Source organism: Bubalus bubalis, chromosome 19 (genome assembly GCF_019923935.1).
Source record: "Bubalus bubalis isolate 160015118507 breed Murrah chromosome 19, NDDB_SH_1, whole genome shotgun sequence".
NCBI lineage: Eukaryota > Metazoa > Chordata > Mammalia > Artiodactyla > Bovidae > Bubalus > Bubalus bubalis.
The window spans coordinates 12,219,952-12,232,223 of NC_059175.1; the positions used below are offsets into that span (position 1 = coordinate 12,219,952).

Here is a 12,272-nt window from a genome sequence, read left to right on the forward strand (position 1 = left end):
TCGGTCTAGTGAATAAATACTTTCCAGATAAACCTCCCCAAAGGTTAACCCAATACTTCCTGTCTTTTCTAAGGGACTGAATAGCTATATCTTCTGACCTTCCTGTCAATCCTGTTTTCTGTCAATTACATCCCCACCTTCTCTCTTTAAGCTGGAATAAGCTTGTCTTCCAGGATCTCAGCTGGTGGCCCCTCAGCTCTTGCTATGAGAGGAGGTTCACTCACCGGATGGGAAGTCGGGGGTGGAACGGTAGCTGGGTGTAGGGGATCGGGGAGACAAGCTGTGAGTGGGGGACCCTGGGAGGCTCTCCCCTGACGACAGGGATCGGTTCAAGCAGGAGAAACTTCGGCTGGTGTGGAGTAAAGGAGAAGGCTGCTTGGCTAGTTTTTTGAAAAGGGATCTCCTCCTAGAGTGAAAACAGGAGAAAACTGCTCAGATTCTACATTCAAAACCAGCCCCCCTTCCCCAAAGCACCAGTGGACTGATTCAGTACACCCAGAGATGGTGACATGAGGGCAGGTCCTCTTAAAGAGAAGGGTTCCACTTTTACATTCAAAACTTTCCTATGACTTAGAAAGGAAGAGGCTTTGAGAATACACAATGGAAACCCTCTTAATTTCAAGCACTTTAAGAAAAGTTGTGAAAAATAGGAAAATATATCTGGTGACTCAGAATCTGCCTGCAATGCAAGAGACCCGGGTTCAATCCCTGGGCTGGGAAGATCCTGAGAAGACAAGGGCAACCCACTCCAGTCTTCTTGTCTGGAAAATTTCAGGCACAGAGGAGCCTTGCAGGCTACAGTCCATGGGGTCGCAAAGAGCCGGACATGACTGAGCAACTAAGAATAAATGCTTATTCATTTATTTGTATGTCAGGTTTTTGAGGATACTGTTTTTTGGCTGAAAGCTTCCAAGTATATAGCTCTGAACACACTGACACAATTAAATTAAGAGACAGTACAAAGTAAATCCCTGGGAGAAAAGCTGTCATTTGGAATATTGGATTCTTTAATGGTGATCTGCTGGGTAGAGGCTTTCATCCTTGAGGGGCTGTTTGCTGTGCTTATTCCATCGTGAACTCCTGAATATTCCTATGGACAATGGCGGCTGTTCATTTACACAGAAAAACTGAAGGAGGTGAACTGAAGCTTATCGTATCAGCAGGGCAGCAGACACCACACTTCAGCAGAGGGCAAATGTGTAGTGAGTGCCAACAAGCACATCCTAAAGTTAAAAGCACAGCTTCAGGTGGCTTTGAAAAGCAGGTGGCTGTATAGGGTTCCTTCACCTCCAGGGGCTGAGTCACACACTTTCCACTCTACTATCCCTTGAAGCAGTGTGTTCTATATGACCCAACACACACTCAAAATATAAAGCTCACATTAAAAAAAAAAAAAAAAAAGGATATCAATGTATGTGTGTGTGCATGCAGATGTGTACTTTTAATCACAGTAATAAATGTACTTGGGTCAAAAAGTCAAATAGCTTTATAAGCTTATGATGAAAAATAGCTCTGTTCTGCCTTGTCCCCGATCCCCAGTGAAACTCTTTCTACTCTTTTAGCTGTCTGCAAATTTCTATGAAATGTGCTTATGCTGTTTTTTCAATCCTAGAAATTATCTGTTGATTTCTTACCACTGAAGATGAAAATTTAGCCCTTATAACAATCTATCCCCCTTCTAAACAAGCACATTTCCTCCCAGTTGAGCTAAACCAAATTTTTTGGTTAGGAACAAAAGGTTGATATTTTCTCTATTTAATACTGTTCATAGTTTGGCCATGAAAAGCATAATTCTATTTTCCTTTCTTATACAAATTTGTCTTTCCTGGAGTTAACAATCATTGCTTTTTTCATTTGCGCATTTTTCTTTTCTAGCATTAAAATCCGGAGAAGACAATGGCACCCCACTCCAGTACCCTTGCCTGGAAAATCCCATGGGTGGAGGAGCCTGGTGGGCTGCAGTCCATGGGCTCGCGAAGAGTCGGACATGACTGAGCGACTTCACTTTCACTTTTCACTTTCATGCACTGGAGAAGGAAATGGCAACCCACTCCAGTTGGGTTGCCTGGAGAATCCCAGGGACGGGGGAGCCTCGTGGGCTGCCGTCTATGGGGTCGCACAGAGTCGGACACGACTGAAGTGACTTAGCAGCAGCAGCAGCACTCAAGTCCTTACACTGTGACCCAACACACCACATTCATGTGGGCAGAGTCAAGATGCTGCCTCACCGTGCAGGGGGCACATCTGGATACCTGTTTGGAAGAAACTTCCACACACACACACACACACACACACACACACACACACGGACACACCCCTCACCAGTGTCTGCACAGGGCACTAAATGATACTCAGGATGCCTTTCATAGTGCTAATGTGTAATAGACTTTCAGGCAGTAAAACAAAATCTTTTTATTTCTAGGCTTATTTGGATGCTTTGAAGATCTAGTTATTTTAGAATATCTGGCATTCAAAAATAGCAACTGTATGTTTTTGGATTATTTATTTTTACTATTGTTTAGTTGCTAAGTCATGTCCAACTCTTTCCCGACTCCATGGACTGTAGCCTGCCAGGCTCCTCTGTCCATGGGATTCTCCAGGCAACCCAACTGGAGTGGGTTTCCATGCCCTCTTCCAGGGGATCTTCCCAACCCAGGGATCAAACCCACATCCCCTGCATTGCAGGTAGATTCTTTACCAACCACTGAGCTATCACGGCTTCCCTGGTGTTTTTAGATGGATTAAATATAGATATAATATATAGATAGATATAATATAATATATTAAATATAGATTTAATGCTAAAAGCTACCTGAAGTTTTAGTTCTTCAAATCCAACTGAAATGAAGTCTGGAAACTTAAGAAAAAGCAGAGCTTTTCATGGTTCTCACACATGAGAAAAAGTAATCTAAATTCTACAGTGTAACTACATAAATCTTTTCATTATGAAACATAATGCTGTTATGAATGAATATCAACTCTAGTGTATAAATACATGTAAACCACAAGGCAACATGTCTTACAGAGAAATAGATCCTCCTCACATGCAAGCATTTAAATTAAGTGAGGAGTAATTTTCCTTCAGTGTGGGAACACACCAAACCCAGGAAGAGGACGGCTCTAACTCACCTTTCTAGACTTTCCTTCTTCTTAGATTTCTTGCTCCGCCTCACCATCCGGCTCTTATAGCTGTTTCTCCTGGCCGGTCCCGTTTTGATTGATGTGTTTTCAAATGGGGTGGTCGTGATTGACACCTTATTTCCACTCTATAAAAAAATGAGGTGGTGTTAAAGGGAAATGCTGGGATGAAACAAGGCCAGAAAAGATATAGGAGATCCAAAGACAAATAAACATCCAAAAGGACGGACATAACCACGTGTCAAGGAGCCTTCAGGTAGTGAGGTCCTGGTAAACGTGGTGGAAACAAACAATGTGAGGTCTCCTTAAGGTGGCGGGATGTGGATCCCACAGCTGCTGTGCTCAGTTGCGTCAAACTCCTCGCAACCCATGAACTGCTGCCCTCCAGGTTCCTCTGTCCATGGAATTTTCCAGGCAAGAATACTGGAGTGGGCTGCAATTTCCTACTCCAGGGGATCTTCCTGACCCAGGGATTGAACCTGCATCTCTTCCGTTTCCTGCACTGGCAGGTGGATTCTTTACCACTGAGCCAACTGGGAAGCCCAGCAGAGCTGAGTTTAAATCCAAGCCTGTGACCTGAGCACTTGTTTTCCTCTGGACCATCTTGCAGCAGAGTCACACCTGTCTCCTAGGGCTCATCTGAGGATCAAGGGGATATAGTGTGTAAAGCCATTAGCACCTAGAGTGACACATGGAAAGGGCTCCATAAACAACAGTTACACTCATGCATATGTATTAAGTGTAAACATTCCCAGAGACGCTGTGCTCTTGGTTGATTTATTTTTCTTCTCTCTCCTTTTTGTGTTTTTCCTTTGACCTAGAAATCATAAAGCAGCACAACTGAATGAGACTTTTGTCTTTAATTATTTTTAGTTTTCTTTTCTAGCACCAGAACCTGTCAGCCCAGCAGAGCTGGAAAGTGTATGCCAGCAGGTGTAAAGCAGCCTCTGCTTTGTCAGGTTGGGAGCGGTAAGGTCATTCCTGGGGGTTTCTGTGCCCCTCGACTTGAACCTGGGACCGGGGCTTGCTGGATAGGCCCTAGGGGTGGATTTGATAGCAGAGTCAGGGGCCAGGGTGAGGGGGTGCCCTGGACAGGTGGGCAGAACCCTCCCCCTTCACTTCGCTCTCAATGATTTCTTCTTGAATTTCTTAATAACCAAGAGAGAATCCTATCCTTTCAAAGTCACAGATGGTCCTGATTACCTTAAAAAGACAAGAAGTATACATAGAAGGGCCTTTTAAAAGGCCTATGCCTGGAAGATGCCTAGCAACTCAGATCTAAGTGATGTTAAGAGATGGGGAGTTGAGTATGGTCGGGCAGGGGACTGAAAAAATATATTGTTTAAATATCAACATCCACTTCTCCACCCAACTTGGCAAGTAATACATTCCATTATTAGAAGAAAACAATAATGTATATATATTTTAAAAAATCACTGAGAAGCCTACCACTCAGCTAATGCTGGTAATATTTCTATATATTTCCTGCTAGTCTTCTATTAAGCATGTAAAAATTATGCATATATATATATGTAGACATACTTTATAAGTAATTTTAATCTTAATCTAATAGTTTTTCTTTCACTTCACACTTCATAACTTTGAAAAACTTGCACTTTATCACTGAATATTCCTTCACATAATTTTTACTGGCTATTTAAAAGTATTCCATGAGATAGGTAAATCACAATTTAACTATTTCCTTATAGCTCTTGTTTTCTATTTTCCAATTCTTGTAAAAGTTGAAATAAGTATCTTTATCTATAAATTAGTGTCCTAACCTCTGACATTTTCCTTAGATTATCTAACTAGACTCAGTACACTGAATTGGAGGGTCTAGTTGAACTTTTTAAAGACTGGTGGTACACACTAATGCACTAATTTCCAGAAAGTTCATGTCAATTTAAACTCTTACCAGCAGCACATGAGTACCCATCTTAGCACACACCTGTCAGAACTGAATACTAATATTAAATAAATTACCAATTTTATAGGAAAAAGTTACATCAAGTTTTAATCTTTGTTCTTTGGGTATTAACAAAGCTGGATTTCGTCTCATTTATTTTTCATTGTGTTTATTTCTTTAGATAATGATTTGTTCATGTTTTACATCCAATTTTGTATCTAAAAATCAATAATCAACTGAAAATGATTTTTGAGTTCTTTATATATTTAAGCACATATAATCCCATACTTAGTGCCATAACTGTAAAAAAAAAATATTTTAGGGAAATGGGATTCGAATTTGAACAAGGGAAAAAAATGCTTTTCATTCTTAAAATATAAATTGCTTGTCTTATATTTATAAGCAGATGCCAAAACTTTCAAAGTAAACCTTTATCTGGTAGTACAGACTGGCATTCAATTTATTCTTTAAACTGAAAACTCCACTTTTAAGTATGAAAGGGCTACCAAAATTTGTTTGGAATGGGGTTTGTTCTTTACAGTTTGACTGAGGCCAGCCTCAAGTTTTGGTTTTCCCTAAATGCCTTGGGGGAAGGAAAGGGGCAACAACCGTGATGGGCGTTCGTCCATCATCGGGCTTCTTCCCATCCCTTACTATTATCACATCAGAGAGGACACGGAGTCACAGTGAGCACTGGGGCTGCTGGAGCCCACGAGCAGTCTAAGCCTGAACCACTGCTATCCCTCCTAATACAGTCCAATTTTAAAAAAATCATATACATTGTATGAGATAAATATAATAAAATGCTTAACATTTTTCATTAGAAAAGCTACGGCTGGAGTTTGTTGAATCAGAGCGTACCCTTAAGCTTTGTACAAATGTCCCTTTCCACAAGCAGTATTGACATGTGTAAAATACTTCAGGGGAAATTGCTAAAGAACACAGAAGCCCAGCCTGGCACTCTGTGATGACCTAAAGGGGTGGGGTGGGGAGGAGGGGAGGGAGGCTCAGGAGGGAAAGAATGCATATATAATTATTCACATTGTTGTACGGCAGAAACCAATACAAAATTGTAAAGCAATTTTCCACCAATTAAAATATAAATAAAATTTTTAGAAATTAAAAGAAAAAACTCAAAAAAGACAGACCTAGTTTTTAGTTTGTTTCTACATAGGGCTGTTTCAGGGGGCAGTTCCCTTGACTTATGGAAATACACAAAGAGATAACTAAGAGGAAATACAGACAGAAAAAAATGCAGAGTGCAAACATTTGGTTGAAAAAGTTAATGATGACAAAAATGGTAAGTAAATGACTGAAAAATAATTTCATGGGGAATAGGTGAGAATTGTGCAGCCTGCCACCTGGTGGACCCATCAGCTATAGCAAGTGTTGGTAGAAGAGGCGATTTGTTTTACTGGGTCCTTTGACCTCAACAAATTCTTTTGAAGAAGGAACAATCTCTTAGAGAGATTCTGTGGCACTATTTCAAAAAACAACAACAACAAAATGGGGCCAGAAGACTGTCAAATGTTCTATTAAGTTACGCATTACTTTAAACCGCTTGTGTGATTAGTGCATGGTGGGGAGGAAGTTACTTTAAGCTGGTTGAACTGAATACAAAAGCAGAAGTCAGGCTGCCCAGCCTCTTCTCTCACTCTGACTCCACATTAGTTCATCATCTGGCCTTGGGTGTCTCCCTGAGCTACACTGCTTTCACATTTCTTCCTCTGCACAACACCCATGGGGAATGCGTTCCTCCCATACCTGCGTCCTTGCCCCATTCATACTCTCCACGATCCAGCCCTAGCCACCTGCACACTGCATCCCAGATGCCATGAACTCAGGCTCCAGCCACAGTGGTTTACTCATGCACCTCGAGTACTTTGAGTTTCCTGTTTTTGTGGTTTAAAGCGTCATTTTATTGTGCCTAGACCGTCCCGCACTGCTTCCCTTACATGAACATCCACCCATCCTTCACAGCCCTGCACAGAAAACCCCCAGCTCTCTGCCTGCCCACCGTGGTGGAAAGCTCTCTCTCCTTCCGCACTTGGGCCCTATTTACAGACTGTTCTTGGCTTGGCAGCCTGATTGTAGGCTAGCCCTGCAACTGTTTCTCCTGCGAACACTGAGCTCTAAGTTTCTGGCAACCAGACCTCACATGCGGAGCATGGCAGTATGCTAGCCGAAAGCTCAGGCTCTGGGGCTGCCCTGCCGGTATGCAAATCCTCTTCTGCTCTTTCCTAGCACAGAACCTTGGCTGCTTTGCTAGCTTCTCCTTGCTTTAATTTCTTCATCTGTAAAATGGGGACATTTCTGTGTACAGCACCTGTGCACGGGCTACGAGGATGACCTGAATTTATCCATGCAAAGTGCTCTTGGCTACCTACTATTCATATGCACCATCTGCTGTGTGACCCTTCGGTACCTCACACAACTCTGCACATTCTGGGGACCCAGCTAATATGTTAAATTCGTAATAATGATGCTCTTTTAGCCCCCATTTTAGTACCCAGGGGTTCCCAGAGTTTAGGGAAAGGAAATACTGAGGCAGTGGCTGGTGTTATTTTAGCTTCTCTTATGACTGGGCATTTAAAGTAATGCTGTCCTAAGAAAGCAACCTGGCTGAATAGGGGATTTCCTGCATTTGAGAGGCTACACTAGGCAGGTAATCATGTGAGCAGGGGGTATGACTGGGTCCACGTGGCCTCCACATTCCACCATAGTGGGGAGAGAGCGATCTCGGTGCTGTGGGAAAGTTCTTTTAGCAAGCTACTTGTAATCTGGATGGAGGTGATTAACTCCCGGTGGCTGGAGAGGTCTAAGGCAACGCCGAGGAAGCACATTTTCAGGGATTCACAGAGCCGATGGGGAACTGAACCGAATAACTATGACTTTGCTTCTTTGTGCACGTAAGTTAGTGCTTTCACAGCAGGCTCACTTTGAAGCAGGGAGGGTAAGTGAGACCAAAAGTGAAGCCATGACACAGGGAATAAGCTTAATATGTTCACAATCCAGAAGATAAATAAGTATTACACACAGTATCAGTCGCTTAGTTGGGTCTGTCTGTGATCCCACGGACTGTAGCCCGCCAGGCTCCTCTGTCCATGGAATTCTCCAGGCAAGAATACTGGGGTGGGTTGCCCTTCCCTTCTCCAGGGGATCTTTGCCACCCAGGGATCGAACTGGGGTCTCCTGCACTGTAGGCTGGATTCTGTATCATCTGAGCCATCAGGGAAGCCTAGTATTGCACATGGATTTCTAAAAATATATATAGCCCTATGTGATGGCTCTTCTACCTTTTTCTGAGGATGCCGTGAGATTTTGTGAAGTAGTTTGCAAGTATAAAGCATTGGGTAAACAGCACGTGAGAATACGAAAATATAGCTACTACCCTGATGGTCTGCCACTGACGGCACATGGGAGTCCAGGACTGGTACTAGTCACTTGATCCTTTGCCAAGAATCAATATTCACATTTAGGAGAAAGATGCGTGATAACACAGTTCCTTGGGAAGATAATTAAATCCCCTGTATCCACTCTTGTTTCCTTACACGGGTTGCTCTTTTGAGAGCTTCCTTTATGAGTCAGAGGTAGGATCCTCTGCTTAGATGTGAGAGCACGCCATGGCCCACGAGGATGCCAAACCTCTCCGTTACAGCATGTTCGTGGCATTTCAGGGACATAGGTCAACCAGAGCCAGGAATGCAGGCACTCCGTAACCAGAGGAGGACAAAATGTTATAAATGGAATTGACTGACCCTTTTCAGAGACCTTGTCAGAGACATTCAGGAGAAACATATGTTCAAATTTCACAGAAGTCGGAAGAGGCATTTTAAAATCCAAAATCATATGAAAATGTTTTATAAAATAAATTACGAAAGAGATCAAATATGTCTCAGCAAAATAAAGAGAAGGCATATTTCCTAAAGATATGTATATTTCAGCTTGTTATTTCTTCTTCTGATTTTATGAGCAAATGCAAGAAATAATATAAAGATATACTGTGCCAGGACCTAAGATGCATGTAGCGTAATACTGCTACAAAGAACGGAAGAGGTCAAACCTATTGCCATTTAAAATCCATCTGACCATCTTTGAACTGCTGATGCCAAAACTTGGAAAACTTCTAGTCAGGTGAGTTGACAACGAAAAGAAACTCACATATAAAACATAGCTTTATTATCTAAACAAAAGGGAGGTCCTAGAAAAGCTCAAGGAGCACTTGGGAGAGAGAAGTACCTTTCTGCGTATCTTTGTAGTCCCTACACCACTGGAAAGACAAACACGCTACAGCAGATAGAGCCTGGGCCCTTACTCACAAAGGGTCGATGTGAGCCAGCAATGGGGTATCCCTGGACCACTGGGTCAGGTACTACGAGAGAAGAGGCCAGTCAGACTCATGAATCTTTGACCTCTTCTTGAATTTTGTCTTGGGAAGTCTGAGGTCATTTCAGGGGACTCTCACAGCCAAGGACTCTCAAAGTCCACAATCCTGCTCTGCCTCCCATTTTGGGGGCCCTTATTAGGGGACAGTTGTTCCATGGCAGTTGGACAAGTAATATTATCAGAAACAGATGGTGAATGAAAAGAAGAAAACTCAAGTCTTACCCATGTAGGTTCCAGAAATGCTACCTGTTTTGAAATGGCAACCTGCTCCAGAATTCTTGCCTGAAAAACCCCGTGGATGGAGGAGCCTGGTGGGCTATAGTCCAAAGGGTTTCAAAGAGTCGGACACGATGAGAGACTGAGCACAGGTGCACTGCTCAGTAAGCATACTGCAAAGCGTAGAGAGACTCCAGCCATCTCAAGGTTTTACTCCCAAACTGAACAGCATGTACATGAAGACATAACACAAGTAGCTGTGTGGTGCTTGGCTCCTCCCATGGTGACTTTTGGACAGCAAGCGAGGGAGAACCCTACTAGTCACCTCAATTCTACAACCATTTTCTGAGCACCCAGCTGCAAACCAGGCACCGTGTAAATGCAGGGATGACGTGGGGAGCTTTAATAGTAGCTCCATGTCTCTCCTGTGGGGCTGTCGTCAGATCTGCCACGTGTTCAGCACGGCCATGGCTGGCTTCCCATACTGCCTATGGCTCTGCAATGTCCCCTCAATATTCATCCTATTCCTCCAGTGAGCAATGCTATGCCTTTGTGAGAAAGTTGACTAGAGTTAGGGGAACCACCCGTAGGTATGGAGGACAGCAGACAGTCACCTACTCCCATGGGGCCTGAAGTCAAGACCAAAATTTCATTAATGCTGTGGACTGATCAATGGCAATAACTCCCCTACAATCTGCTACTTCACAACGGACCTTTGAATGTACATTCTATTACTACTCTCAGAATGTGGGCCAGACCCTGAATCTTTTGAAGAATACACTTGTGTTGGCTGGGGGATGACAAAAAGAAGGATAAAAGTCATTTATCAAAGGCTTACTTACTTATCAAACGCTTTGAACACCCACCTACCTGCACTAATTCCAAATTCCCAAGTTTCTTTCAAGTTTCAGTTCAGTGTCACTTCTCGGCGATGACTCTCCCTATTCACAGAATATTCTCTGCAGAAGTATGGCATTCCTCCCCCTGCTATGGCTCTGGCTAATCAAGCTGAACTTCATCTACCTGCATACATCCCCACATGTCCCTCACAGTCCGCAAGGTAAGAACTGTACCTTGATTTCCAGTGTCTACCGTGTCTAGACATGTCACCAGTGTCTACCATGGTACCTGCCTAGCAAGTGCTCTAGAGATAGTCTGAATGCATGTTGTTTAAATAACACGCATACGCTCATGTTTTGTTTCTCAACAGGCTGCAGGCTATCTGAGGCGATGGCTCACACCTCTCTGACAGCCCCTAGTAATCCCTCCCTGTGTTCACACACTGAGAAGTCATCTATAAATCTGCTGACATGTAAAATAATCCTACAATTAATGACTGTATTTTTTCTTTAATCACAGATAGGATTTTTTCCTTGAAAAAACTTAAAATTGAGACTTAGATTCATCTTTGTTTTAATCAGATTCATATTTGGGGCTATAACTTTATATTCTTTAGCTGCTGCTGCTGCTGCTGCTAAGTTGCTTCAGTCGTGTCCAACTCTGTGCGACCTCATAGACGGCAGCCCACCAGGCTCCCCCGTCCCTGGGATTCTCCAGGCAAGAACACTGGAGTGGGTTGCCATTTCCTTCTCCAGTGCATGAAAGTGAAAAGTGAAAGTGAAGTCGCCCAGTCGTGTCCGACTCTTAGCGACCCCATGGACTACAGCCCACCAGGATCCTCTGCCCATGAGATTCTCCAGGCAAGAGCACTGGGGTGGGTTGCCATTGCCTTCTCCATTCTTTAGCTAGCAGTGGCAAAGCAAACAGCCCCACAGAAATGAGAGAATGAGTGTAGACAATCTCTCTTCATCACATTCATGCTCTTTGTGATCTTCCTACTCCATTGGCTTGAATCAGCTTAATTCCAAGTAGAGACTGATCTACATTCAAATTTATTTGTACAAGGAGAGAAAGGTCTAGTGATTGCTAGCATCCCTTCTTCCATTACCACCTATTACATATTCACAGCTCTAGCTTCCAAAGAAACTCAACTCTCAAATCAAGCTTCAGACCTGACCTCACAGTTTAATACCACTGTCTTCTGCCATAATAGAATAAGATGTACTGAAAGTTGCTAAAGAAAATCGCACCGAGGATGGACGATTTCCAAACAGATTTTACTACGTGTGAGACGCAAAACAAAGAGCACTCCATTTGTAATTTAGGATAAGAAGCAAACTTAAATTAGGAAGTGACTGTGCAGATACATGAAAGTGGATTTCATGATATAAAACCAAAAAACTCATGTTGTTCTTGCCTTTACCTTAAACAGACCACTGAACGCTTTCTCAGCAAAGAGACTGAGTGTGTATGGATAGCCCATATAGAAGAACACTAGAACTTGAGTGAAGAACTTTTGGTGCTAGTTCTTCGGGCTACCTGCTTCATCTAGACGGCCCTAACAGCAAAAAAGACAGTACCTTTAGCAGGAGCTCTATAACTTCTGTGTGGACAAGCCCATGCACCGGTTCTCCATTGATGTGCGTGATCAGATCCCCAGCCTTCAGTCCTGCCTGGCAAGCTGGACTTCCTTCTTCTACATTCTAAAATTCAAGAGAAGATACATTAGGAAGCAAACAAATGACAACCCTGACACCTACTGTTCTCTTGCAGCACAATATTCTGA

The 12,272-nt window shown here is 43.0% G+C and overlaps 1 protein-coding gene across 23 annotated transcripts in view; it reads right to left on the bottom strand.

Annotated features, from left to right (window-relative positions):
* Positions 1 to 12,272, bottom strand: part of MAST4 (microtubule associated serine/threonine kinase family member 4) — a 614,032-nt gene that overhangs the window by 8,487 nt on the left and 593,273 nt on the right. For all 23 annotated transcript variants that reach the window (XM_044932666.2, XM_044932672.2, XM_044932663.2 and 20 more), the window contains 3 exons: positions 12,067 to 12,189; positions 3,130 to 3,266; positions 225 to 406 (listed from right to left, as the gene is read on the bottom strand). In XM_044932666.2, the coding sequence (XP_044788601.1) occupies positions 225 to 406; positions 3,130 to 3,266; positions 12,067 to 12,189 (442 nt within the window). The remainder of the gene's footprint in view (positions 1 to 224; positions 407 to 3,129; positions 3,267 to 12,066; positions 12,190 to 12,272) is intronic.